This window comes from Lithobates pipiens, unplaced genomic scaffold (genome assembly GCF_037356315.1).
Source record: "Lithobates pipiens isolate NorthernLeopardFrog02 unplaced genomic scaffold, aLitPip1_a1.2 Scaffold_13, whole genome shotgun sequence".
Lineage (NCBI taxonomy): Eukaryota > Metazoa > Chordata > Amphibia > Anura > Ranidae > Lithobates > Lithobates pipiens.
In genome coordinates, this window is record NW_027507718.1 from 464,641,362 (window position 1) to 464,653,662 (window position 12,301).

General features: G+C 47.4%; 2 protein-coding genes across 3 annotated transcripts in view; one reads left to right on the plus strand and one right to left on the minus strand.

The window, feature by feature from the left end:
• ACOX3 (acyl-CoA oxidase 3, pristanoyl) overlaps nt 1-7,345 on the minus strand; it is a 172,265-nt gene extending 164,920 nt beyond the window's left edge. The window contains exon 1 of the mRNA XM_077477850.1: nt 7,277-7,345. The gene's annotated coding sequence lies outside the window, so the exon portion shown is untranslated. The remainder of the gene's footprint in view (nt 1-7,276) is intronic.
• Nucleotides 7,346-7,577: 232 nt separating this feature from the next.
• TRMT44 (tRNA methyltransferase 44 homolog) overlaps nt 7,578-12,301 on the plus strand; it is a 114,484-nt gene continuing 109,760 nt past the window's right edge. For both annotated transcript variants that reach the window (XM_077477853.1, XM_077477854.1), the window contains exon 1: nt 7,578-8,022. In XM_077477853.1, the coding sequence (XP_077333979.1) occupies nt 7,662-8,022 (361 nt within the window). In that variant the 5' untranslated portion in view covers nt 7,578-7,661. The remainder of the gene's footprint in view (nt 8,023-12,301) is intronic.

The following is a 12,301-nucleotide window of genomic DNA, read 5'->3' on the forward strand; positions in this document are numbered from 1 at the left end:
GTGGCAAAGCAGAGGTACTAGTATAAAGCGCAATCACTGTGACACACCGTGGAGCTCCGCTGATTGACAGCGTGAAGAGCTGCCTCCAGAGGACTGTTCTCAACTAGGTGCAATATGCACAATATTGTTCAATATGGTGTACCTCCAGTTGCGTTTTTGCACTGGATGATTAGAGTTGAGACTATAGTTCGGGATGATATGCTTTCACCATGTTGGGGCGGTGTAAAGCTGGGTGGGGGGGGTTGGGTTGTATTGTTTGGTTATTATTTACACGGGAAATACCTATTAATTGTATGCTGGATGCGGTATGAACGACCAAGGGAAGGGGGAAGGGGGGGCGGGGTGTGTACGGCCGGGGAGGGGCAAGCGATTTGCGCCACTCCTGGGTTGGCCGCACCGGAGCCGCACCTGCCCCTCGAGTATACGATGGACAGGGATATGGCATCTATGAAGTTTATGACCTGGAATGTTAGGGGGATGTATAAAAAAATTAAAAGAACTGCTGTTCTGAACTTCCTCAAGACACAGAGGGCCGATGTAATAGTTCTAGTAGAAACGCATATAACAGGCCACCTCCAGGCGGCATTGAGACGGCCGTGGGTGGGATGGGTGTTTCATAGCACCCACACAAGCCAATCCCGGGGGGGTCTCGGTGCTGGTGGCTAAAAAGGCCCCTTTTGAACTGATAGCAATGGAGACAGACCAACAGGGCAGATTCGTGTTTCTGCACGCCCTACTAGGGGGGAGCCCATTTCTCCTTTTGGCCTGTTAAGTTCCTCCCCCATTTACGTTTGAGGTGATTACAAAGGGATTGGTGTATATGGCTCAGAACCCCTCGATACCGGCGGTATGGATGGGGGATTTCAACATGACTATGCATCTGGGGCTGGACAGGTCGGGAGGGGGGACACAGCAGTCTGACGGACATAACTTGACACGATTTGGCAAACTGATGTCGGAATTTGCATTAACAGACGCTTGGTGTCACCAACACCCAACCACCAGAGCATATACCTGCCATTCTACAAGTCATGGCACGATGTCTAGGATAGATCTCATTTTGCTCTCTAATATACTGCTGCCCAGGGTGGGGGGATCGGGGATGGCACCGCGGGCCCTCTCGGATCACTCCCCGTGCTGGGTGACTATCGTGCTCCCGGGATCAGCGCCTAAACGGGTATGGCGGCTCAACCCTTTCTGGCTGTCTAGCCTACTGGATATAGAGGCCATTGCAGGAGAGCTCAGCCATATACTGTGCGGGACCGGAGTTACATACACTGACCCGACGGAGTGGGATGGGTTTAAGGAACATGTCCGTGGGCTACTGTCCAGAAAAATTGACCGCTTGAAACGCTCTTCGGGCCTAGCTGTGCAGCTATCCACGACCAAATTACAAGAGCTGGAACTGGCCTACAATGCTGACCCCAATGCAGACAAACTAAGACAGGTTAAATTACAGTCTAGACTAGTATCCCAGCTCCATATGGAGAAAGCTAAACAACATATATTCTTCAGCAGACAGCGGGTATTTGAACACGGGGAGAGGGCCGGAAGACTCCTAGCATACCTTTCAAACCTAAATGACAAACCCCCGGTGGTAGTATCCTTACGGACTCCACAGGGCGTGGGGGTCACCGACCCCGCCTCTGTGGCTGATATGTTCAGGACTTTCTACCGGGAGCTGTATCAGACCCACCTCGCGCACACGAGTCAGGACATACAAGCAGAACTACACGCGATCGAGTTCCCGAGGCTCAATGTTGACCAAGTTAAGATGTTGGAAGCCCCTATATCTAGTGAGGAGGTAGCAGAGGCAGTTTCTCAACTAGCCAAGTCCAAAGCCCCGGGCCTAGATGGCCTACCCCTAGAATTTTATTCAACCTTCTCCAAAGTTCTTACCCCCACTCTGACAAAACTATACCATAACATATTTAGCGCAGGGATTCTCCCCCCATCTATGCAAGAGGCGCAAATTATAGTAATCCCCAACCCGGGGAAGGATCCGGGATACCCTGAATCCTACAGACCTATATCCCTGTTACAAGTGGATATCAAGATCTTGGCGAAGATCTTAGCCACTAGGCTAAATCGAGTCATACTGTCTCTTGTCCACCCCGTTCAAACCGGATTTATGCCGGGGAAGAACACGGCTATGAACATCCGGCGGTTGTTTATGAATCTACAGGCGCGCCATGAAAACGCGGGCTCGCGAGTCATTGCAGCGTTAGACACAGCGAAAGCTTTCAACTCGGTAGAATGGCCCTACCTGTGGGAATGCCTCGGTAGCTTCGGATTTGGACCCAACTTCCAGAAATGGATACGTATTCTATACCAGTCGCCTAAGGCCAGAGTCTTTGTGTCAGGAATCCGTCCGTTCCGTACGATCGACTTTCCGTACGCGCACGCGCATTCGTGCCGCGGGTCGTCGTGGGCACGAGCGTCTTCCAACGCGCGCGGGTGCACGTCGATCGTATGTGTGCGCGGTACACGCACGCACGGACGAGCGTTAGCTCGATTGGCGCCAGTGGCCCTTTTTAAAGGCGCAGTTACAGTGGTTCTGTGCTGTCTCGTCTGCAGCTAGTGCCTGAAAATACCTGCTTATCTGCCTGCTACCCATCTGATATCTGACCCGGCTCCGTCTGACCTTGCTGACCTCTCCTGCTCCGACCCCGGCTTGTTTGACCCTTCTTGGACTGATTTCCTGTTGCCGAACCCTTGCTTGTACCTGATACCTCTGCTGTCTCCTGCCTGTTCCTGTATCTGCTACCTTGTATCCAGAGGATCCATCCATCCTGATCCAGTGGCCTGCAGTCTTCTGCTTCCCTGCTACAGAGAGTTCCTGCTTCAGAGGATCCTCATCTCCTGACACCTGCTGCTGCACCTGGCTGGACTCTCCTACCCCACTGCGCTCCGGTCTCCCTGTTCCCATTCCAGTGAGACCAGAACCAGAGCCGTAAGAGAGGTCCCCTTCCACTAAGTCAGACTCAATACCCGAAGTTCTTAACACTTTGTCAATGGGTGGATGTCAGAGCAGTTCCCACTGGAGAGGGGAACTAGACAGGGATGTCCCCTGTCCCCTCTCCTGTACGCCCTGGTGGCAGAACCTCTGGCCATGGCTATTAGGGCATCCCCAGATATAGAGGGCCTGCGTGTTGGAAATACATTGGACAAAATAGGTCTTTACGCGGACGACGCTCTTATATTTGGCTGACCAAGGTCCATCTCTCCGGGCTGCACTGACCATCATTGAACGCATGGGCAATTATTCAGGGCTACGTATGAACTGGGACAAGTCCCAAATTCTCCCTATTGACCAGTTTCCACCACCACAGAACACCCCAGAACTTCCTTTGCAGAGGGTGGGGGAGATTAAATACCTGGGGGTGCAGGTCACAAGAGACCTGAGGGACTACTGCACACGTAATATAGAACCCCTATTTACGCTGCTCAAACTTAAGACACAGGCCTGGACCAAATTGCCTTTGGGGGTTATGGGCAGGATCAATTTAGTGAAAATGGTACTCTTGCCCAAAATTCTATACATGGTCTGGCACGCCCCGCTACGTCTCCCTCTTAGATTATTTAAAAAACTGGAGAGCATCCTCAACACTTTTGTATGGGGTCACGGCCAGCATAAATCGGCCTGGCAGACGCTTAAAAATCCCGCGAACATGGGGGGAGCCTCGCTCCCGGACTTACAAGAATATTACATTGCAGCACAGTTATCCCATCTTCACTATTTTAATACAACAGAGGCCTCTAGATATCGAGCCCTGGTAGGAGACAACCCGGGTAATCCTATAATGACCCCACTGCAGGCCATCTTCAGGGGCGGACAAATACACAGGCGGCCTTGTAGATATAATGATGGCATGCTGGAACACCATCAAAAAACCTGGGAAACGGCCTTAAGGAAATTAAATATAGGGCACATCCACTCACACACACCACTCTGGGCCAACATCCATTTGGTGGAACTACAACAGCTCCCTGACGCGGGACTTTGGGCCTCGTACGGGGTGGTATATTTATATCAGGTGATGACGGAGCTGGGTCCGAAGTCATTTCGCTCTCTCCAGGAGGAATTTGAACTACCGCAGTGCCTACAGTTTGGCTACCTCCAATTGCGCCATGCGTTGAAAGCCCAATTTAGAAATACAGAGCTGTCTCTTACACGCCCCCCGCTCATTGATATACTCCTAGACGCAGACTCCAGAAAACTGATTTCCAATCTCTACTCCACACGTCACCTCCCCAAGACAGTAGCAGTCATCCAGAAAGCCAAGGCAAACTGGGAACCAGATCTGGGGGACATTACCGACACTGACTGGGATGAAATCCTAGATAATGTCCCGAAGATGTCTCACAAGCTCTCAGATAGATTGACACAACTATACATTATCCACAGATCATACCTCTTACCACAGAGACTTGCTAAATTCAGACCGGACCAATCATCCAGCTGTCCCGCTTGTGGTCACAACCCCGGCACGATGTCATGGGCTCTCCGGTGGCACCAGGCCCAAGACTATGTATCTTGGGACTGCTGCCCGATATCGACATCGACAATTATCAGGCAACATTTATTCACGAAACCCTGTTTGTAGCTAGGAAGGCAGTGGCCCGTATGTGGATGAGGAGTTCTCCTCCAACTATTGGCGACTGGAAAAGGGATGTCAAGAACATGCTGCCATTTAAAAATTTGATATATCAACACAGGTTATGTTTACAAAAGTTTTCCAAAATATGGAACAGATGGATAGGTGATGGGGAAACCTGTATGTAAAAATTGGATAAATGCAGGGGTTAACTACAGTAACGTCAGGATGAATCGGCAATGAGACACAGAGCGAAAGAAGGCAACAGGAAAACTACCTGCTTGAAGGGGGGGGGGGGGGGGGGTAGGGGTATGGTATAACAAGTGCATTTTCCCCTGGTCGATCACGGCATGGTGTGTTAGTTGTGTATTCTGATGACTCTGTAACATCTGATTGGCTTGTACTGCTATGCCATTACTCTGTTTCATGAGATTGTTTTATTGAGTGTTGAATATGTTTGTAACCGCATATACTTAATAAAGTTGGTTCCCCCCCCCCAAAAAAAAAGAAAGCGCAATTACTGTTGTGCTATAGTCTTATAATATATACATTTTCAATACACTGCACAACCTGATGGCGAGTAGGTGTCTTAAGTTTGCCATGATCTGATCCACTGGGATGCTTACTAAGCCCACAGCTCTGTGTCCTACCGCTTACAGGAGCTCTGGCGCTTTGGGCTTTTAAAAACGGCCGCTTTGCGCCTGCGCACTGGCACGCTACACGTGCACGGCACTGCAACCATGCCCCCCTCCTTCCCTGCTGTAAAAGCACTCCCCATGCACATGCGCATAGGACCATTATGGCGGCGGCCAGGGTGGGGGGGGGGCACAGGAGACCATCAGAGGAGTGCATGGGATCCCCCCGGTCGGATGCATAGATGCCACATCGGGTACACCAGAATCCCAATGCATCGATTCATTTCAGCAACCCTACAGATTATACATTATAGCAGAGCATCTTCCATGTCTCACGTGACTCCGCTCTCCTCTGCCCGGCTGACAGCTATAGTGGGCAGGGACAAGCACTGCTTCTGACGTCAGCCAGGGAGGAGAGAGATCCGAGGAGTCACGTGAGCCTTGGAAGACGTCTGCTATAAAGTATAATCAGCATTTTTTTTGCAGCATCGACACCGGGACAGATAATGTTAGCTAACAGAGGGGATGGGCTTTTTGTAGTACAGTTATGATAGCAGCAGGATGGGAAGGGGCGGGGAGCATAGTGGCACAGACTAGCTGGCAGGCAGGCAGGGAGGGGGAGATAGGACAGAGGAGAGACTGGAGAGCAGAGCTGCGGATGATGGAAAACTGATGGTAAACTGACCACGGTGTCAGGGCTCAGCAGCCATGATATACTGTGGTCAGTTTACAGGGGGAGGGTATAGCCAGGAAGGATCAGACAGATTTTGTAGGTGATAGAAGGGGCCAAATAACACATCACAAGCACTGTGCTGTTATGCATGCTTTAAGGGAACAGGATCTGTTTTTTTTTTGGGGGGGGGGGGTTGCAAAACACAACTGTAGTGTATACACCGCTAAGCCAGAATATGCATACCTAAATTACAAGAAATGTCTGCTCCTAATGTGATCTCTATCCTGTCAGAAATCCAGTTCAGATTTAATAGCTTTTTATTTTCTGCTAAGTTTCCAAAGGTTCCAGCTGTGTGATGTGGAACAGTGCACAAAGAAAAACTGAATTCCAGGGATGGAATTTTTTGCATAGTTACATTGGGCTGGATTTACAAAAGGCAAACAGACTGCATTCTGCAAGCGCATTAGCTCCAAAGTCTAGTCAATGAGCAAAAGCTCTGCTGACTTCCATCATCCAATCATGTGCAAGCAAGAATGCTGTTTTTTTTTTTTTTTTTTTAATGGGTATTCTTTGCAAAGTGAAACTTCAACACATTTAGGAAGCTCTGGTGGAAAATGCCCTTGCAGAGTGCAACTGCACTTGCAAAGTGCACAAATCAACTCCATTGTTCCAACTTAGACCTGTGTAGGTAAACATATTCCATACCCTGCCAATCACTGTAGAAGCCGCCACTACTACAGTGATCACCTCTGTCTTCTGAGTCCCATGCCAAGCCGCTGCCCTAATGAATAGTAACTGGGGGGGGGGGGATGTCACGCTTTTGGAATGGGTGCCATTCAGACAATGCCCTGTATATTACTCAATGAATAAAAAGCATTCTCTGGCCTGGATGAGGTGGAGATTGTGACGTTACTGCTCCCTCAATGGGAATCCCAACCTGGACACTATCTGCTTGGAGTTTGCATGTTCTCTCTGTGGCCATGTGGGTTTCCTCCGGGTGCTCCGATTTCCTTCAACACATACTGGGAGGTTAATTAGCTCTAGAGATGGGCTCGGGCATGTTGGAAACCCCACGTGGAAGCTGGCGCTGCCCACAGCTAATCATAGGCAGCGAGACATTTCCCGGTGTTTGCAGCTGCGCGTTTTAAACACGCCTCAGCCTGTCTAATTGGCTCCTGTTTAAAATGGCCCTAGTATGTGTGTGATGTGACAAGGTATATGTCAGGTGCTTCATTCATTGTCAGCTCTATAGACATCTGACTACACAAAAAATACCTTTAAATACAAACAGTTTTTGCAGCAATGGTGATTGTAGAAGTAGCTTCTGATTGGCTGCCCTGGCTTTTGGCACCCTCCCCCATACTACTCACCTGTACACAACACAACCTCTGCCAGTACCAGTCAGCTGCCAGGACCCGACTCCAGTTAGTTCCTGTAGGCGGAGCCTCGTCCGCCATCTTTAATAAGGGAAACAGTACAATCGCCCATTGTTTTTTGCAGGTCTTTGTTTATTTATTTCTCATTTGCGTTTCAAACGCTTCTGTAAACAGTGCTACATAAATTTACAGCGAGTTTATTAACGATTGTGTTGTTGCGTGATATTACTATGTAATAGGCATCATCAGCATGCGCCTGCCAAGAGAGAATGCGCGGCGGCCATCTTTGTGTAGACCAAATGTTCTTATTCATAGAGTGAGTTCCGTATTGGAGACTGACAGGCGGACACGTTGTCTCTCAGCGCCGGTGGTGTTAGGCATGCCGGAGTTGAGCCGTGTATGTGTGCGGGATGCTGGGGGCTCGGTGCTCCCGGGCGGGTTTTGGGCGGCGGTGTCGGTATGGCTGGAGAAGGCTCAGGTGCTGAATAAGAGGCTGTGCGGCTCGTGTATAGAGCGGAGCTGGAGGAAGGAAGAGGAGGCAGGGGATGGGACTCTGCTGGAGCTGCTCCCCCTACTGGCCGGGCTGAGTTGCCCTGGAGGAGATGAGGAGGTGCTGAGAGCCATCACAGCCAATGAGGAGCCAGGAGAGGGCAGGCTCCTCCTCCTCCTGAGGATCCTCATCCCCAAATCCAACCCCCATTACACCTCCACGGATCCCCAGAGGGAGCTCATCATCAAAGGTCAGCGGTGTCCCCCATGTGTAATGGTGTCACCCACTCTGTGATCCACAGTCAGGCTTGGGGCTCTTTTGAAGTCTTTTCCAACGTTCAGGACAATGCGTCATGATGGCCATTGATATTCAGTACAAAAGTCCCCACAGATACCGCTACATCCTTTCTGCTCTTACAGTAAAGAACCCCTTACTCAGTTTAACCGGTTCCCGACCATGTCACACAGATATACTGCGGCACAATGGCTCTCCTGGGCGAAATCCCATACGGATACGTCCTACCATTTTTCAGCCACCAGAGGGCGCCCGCTGCGTGGCGGGGGACCCGATGTGCATGGCCAGCGGGCACGATCAGCCACGCACGAGTGCCAGCACGGGGACTTGTGTGTAAACGCACAAATCCCTGTGCTGTCAGAGGAGAGGAGCCATATCGTTTGTTCCTATTAAGTAGGAAAAACAATGTCTCCTCTCCTAGTCAATCTTATCCCTGCACAGTTAGAACACACTGAGGGAACACACATTTAACCCCTTGATCGCCCCCTCGTGTTATCCCTTTCCCTGCCAGTGACATTTACACAGTAATCAGTCCATTTTTATAGCGCTGATCACTGTATAAATGCCAGTGGTCTCAAAAAAAAAAAAATCCCCGATCTGTTCGTCGCAGATCACTGCCATTACCAGTTAAAAAAAAAATAATAATAAAAATTCCATAAATCTTTTCCATAGTTTGCAGACGCTAAAACTTTTGTGCAAACCAATCAATATATGCATATTGTAATATTTTTTTTGGTTAAAAAAAAAAAAATGTAGAAGAATATATATTAGCCTAAACTGATTAAGAAATTAGTTTTTTAAATTTTTTTTGTGGGATATTTATTATAGCAAAAGGTCAAAAATATTTTATTTTTTTTCCAAAACGTTTGCTTTTTTTTTTTTTGTTTGTTTATAGTGCAGAAAATAACAAATAATAACAAAGAAAGCTCTATTTGTGGGGAGAAAAAGGACACAAATTTGATTTGGGTACAGCGTCTGAAAGACCGCGCAATTGTCGGTTAAAGGAACACAATGGCAAATTGTAAAAAGTGCTCTGGTCAGGAAAGGGGTAAAATCTTCCGGGGCTGAAGTGATTAGCCACTTCAGCCCTGGAAGGATTTACCCCCCTTAATCACCAGGCTGTTTTTTGAGCTACTTTAACTGAAAATTGTACATTCGATGCGACGCTCTACCCAAATAAAATTGATGTCCTTTTTTTTTTTTCCCACACAAATAGAGCTTTCTTTTGGTGGTATTTGATCACCACTGCGTTTTTAATTTTTTGCGATATAAACAAAAAAAGACTGCCAATTTAAAAAAAAATGTAAAATTTTTACTTTCTGCTATAATACAAATCCCAAAAAAATAAAAAAAATTCTTTATCAATTTAGGCTGTTATGTATTCTTTTACATATTTTTGGTAAAAAAAAACCCCAATAAGTGATTATTTATTGGTTTGCGCAAAATTTTGTATCTACAAACTATGGGATATTTTTATTAGTAATGGCGCCGTTTTTTAGCGGGACTGCAGCATTGCGGTGGACAAATCTGATGCTAAGTGACACTTTTTTTTGGGGACCAGTGACACCAATACAGTGATCAGTGCTATAAAAATGCACTAATTACTGTATAAATGACACTAGTCATCACTACTGTTTAAATGACACTGGGTTAACTGTGTATCCTCAGTGTGTTTCTAAAGCCCCATACACACTATTAGAATTTTCTGCAGATTTTTGTCTTCAGATTTACCAAAACCATATAATATGAGGTCAAGCCTTAAAGTGGAGGGCCACCATAAAAAAAAAAAAAGCATTAATATTCTTAAAAAAAAATATATATATTTTTACCTGCCCAGAAATCCCTGTTGCTAGGCAGTCTTCCTAATCTGCCTTCTTCCTGCTCCTCGGTGATCTTCGGTCTTCTCCCCTCCTCCGCGTTGTCTTCTGGATAATGGGGCGCGCTGTGTTCTGGGAACTGTGTGTTCCCTAACACAGCACGCCCCATTCACAAAGTGCCACGCGACTCGCACATGCACAGTAGGAAACGGGCAGTGAAGCCGCAAGGCTCCACGGCCTGTTTCCCTTAGTTGGAATGGCAGCGCTGGGACCCGAGAGCCGAGGGACATGTCAGCCTTGGTGGCCGACATTGCGGGCGCCCTGGAGAGGTAAGTCTCCTTATTAATAGTCAGCAGTTACTTTTGTTTCAGCTGCTGACTTTTAAAAAAAAATGTTTAGGGCTAAAACAGCGCTTTAAGATTTTCAATGTGTATGCATATCAGGCAGGCCCTTCCACTACATGGTTTTGGTAAGTCTGAAGACAAAAATCAGCAGAAAATCTAATAGTGTGTGTGGAGCCTTGATGTGTGGGGGAAGTGCTGACAGGAAGAACACAAAGATTGCTGTTCCTGATCACTATGAACAGCAGATCTCCATGTTGTCCCCTGTCAGAACGGGGATCTGCCTTGTTTAAATAGGCAGATAACCGTTCTGCCTCTCTACCACGATTGCGGGTGGCCGGTGGACATGCACATAAGCTCCTCCTCCGCCCACACTAACTATTGCAGGGAATGACATACAGGTACCTTGTTTTGCGCAACAGAGCTGCTCTGCCGCAGTATATGTGCGTTGGGCGGTCTTTAATTGGTTAAGCGGAACTTTAGTCAGAAAATGAAGTCATGCTAGATCACTTCATACTATCCACTTTTGCAGGTATAGTTATGTAAAATATTAATAATAATGCCTATACTGTTTAAAATCCAGTAATATACTGTCTCATTCTGCTCTGCACATGCTCAGTTGAGCTCTATTTTTAGGCACTGCTGAGTTTGCAGAGGCCGAACTTCCCTTACAGCCAAGGAACGTCTTCTGTTTGATCTGCAACTGCCATGGTGCTGCACATGTGATCAGTTATGACACCCACACCAGACATTTGATGTTTTGACAGTTTGGTTGGGGGTACAAGCAAATGTGACAGTTAGCAATTCCGGAATGTTTGTAACTATTTTTTGAAACCATTAAATCAATGGGTTTAGTTCCGCTATATGATTAAGGCTGGGTTTGCACACAGCTCACAGCAGGGGTCCGGTGCATCACTGTTCTTCATTTTAGGGGACCTGAAATGAAGCTAAAGACGCACAGGACCTCTGCGCAATTCGCTCCGCAGCCGCCATGGAGATGTGTGGATCGGCTCCATTGTGAGCTGGACACACTCTACTGTCATGTGAATTGGATGCAGGGAAATCCGCACTAATGTGAAACCAGCCTAAGGCTCAATTCACATCTATGTATGTTTTTGAGCCTTTCTGCAGTGCTTTTTGCTGTGCTTTCTGTGTTTTTATGCCACAATTTGTGTTTTGCATTTTCATGTTTTTTTTTTTTGTTTTTTTTAAAGGTTTTTTGGGGGGAAAATTTGTTGTTGGGCAGATTTAAAAATGCAAATTGTGGCAAAAACGCACTACATGCTTATCTGCAACTTCTCCATTGAAATCAAGTGATCCTAAAAATACAACATTTTGCATTTCAGAAAGTCCCTGACCCTTTCAAAAAATGCAGAGGCACAAAAAATGCTTTGATGTGAACATGTTCCATAGGTTCCCATGTTAAAAAAACAAAAAACAAACGTCCTGGATTCCTACAAAAAGCATGAAAAAACGCATTAGTGTGAATCAAGCCTAACTGCTGTTCAGGGGCTCTGAACAGCAGTAAATCATAAAGCGGCGGCCTCCAGCAAGAAGAAACAGGAGCAATGCTGGAGGCAATTTACAGCACACATTCATTATGGTAGCATTATTAATGTAGACTGTATGTTCCTTGCTAAAGAACATTATTTTTTTTTATCAATTTTTTATGGGTAAAGTTCCACTTAGACCCCTTTCACACCAGGGCGTTTTGCAGGCGCTATAGCGTTAGAGCGTTAGAAATAGCGCCTGCAATCCACCCTAAAGAAGCTGCACCATTGTCTGTAGTGTGAAAGCCCCGAAGGCTTTCACACTACAGCGGTGCGCTGGCAGGACGTCAGGGAAAAGTCCTGCCAGCAGCTTCTTTGGAGTGGTGAAGGAGCGGTGTGTTTACCACTCCTCCACCGCTGCTCCCCATTGAAATCAATGGGGCAGCGCTGTAATACTGCCGGCAAAACGCTGCTATTGCGGCATATTGCCGGCGGTTTTAACCCTTTCTCGGCCGCTAGCAGGGGGTAAAAGCGCCCTGCTAGCAGCCGAAATGCACCCCAAATCCGGCGGTAAAACGCTGCTAAAA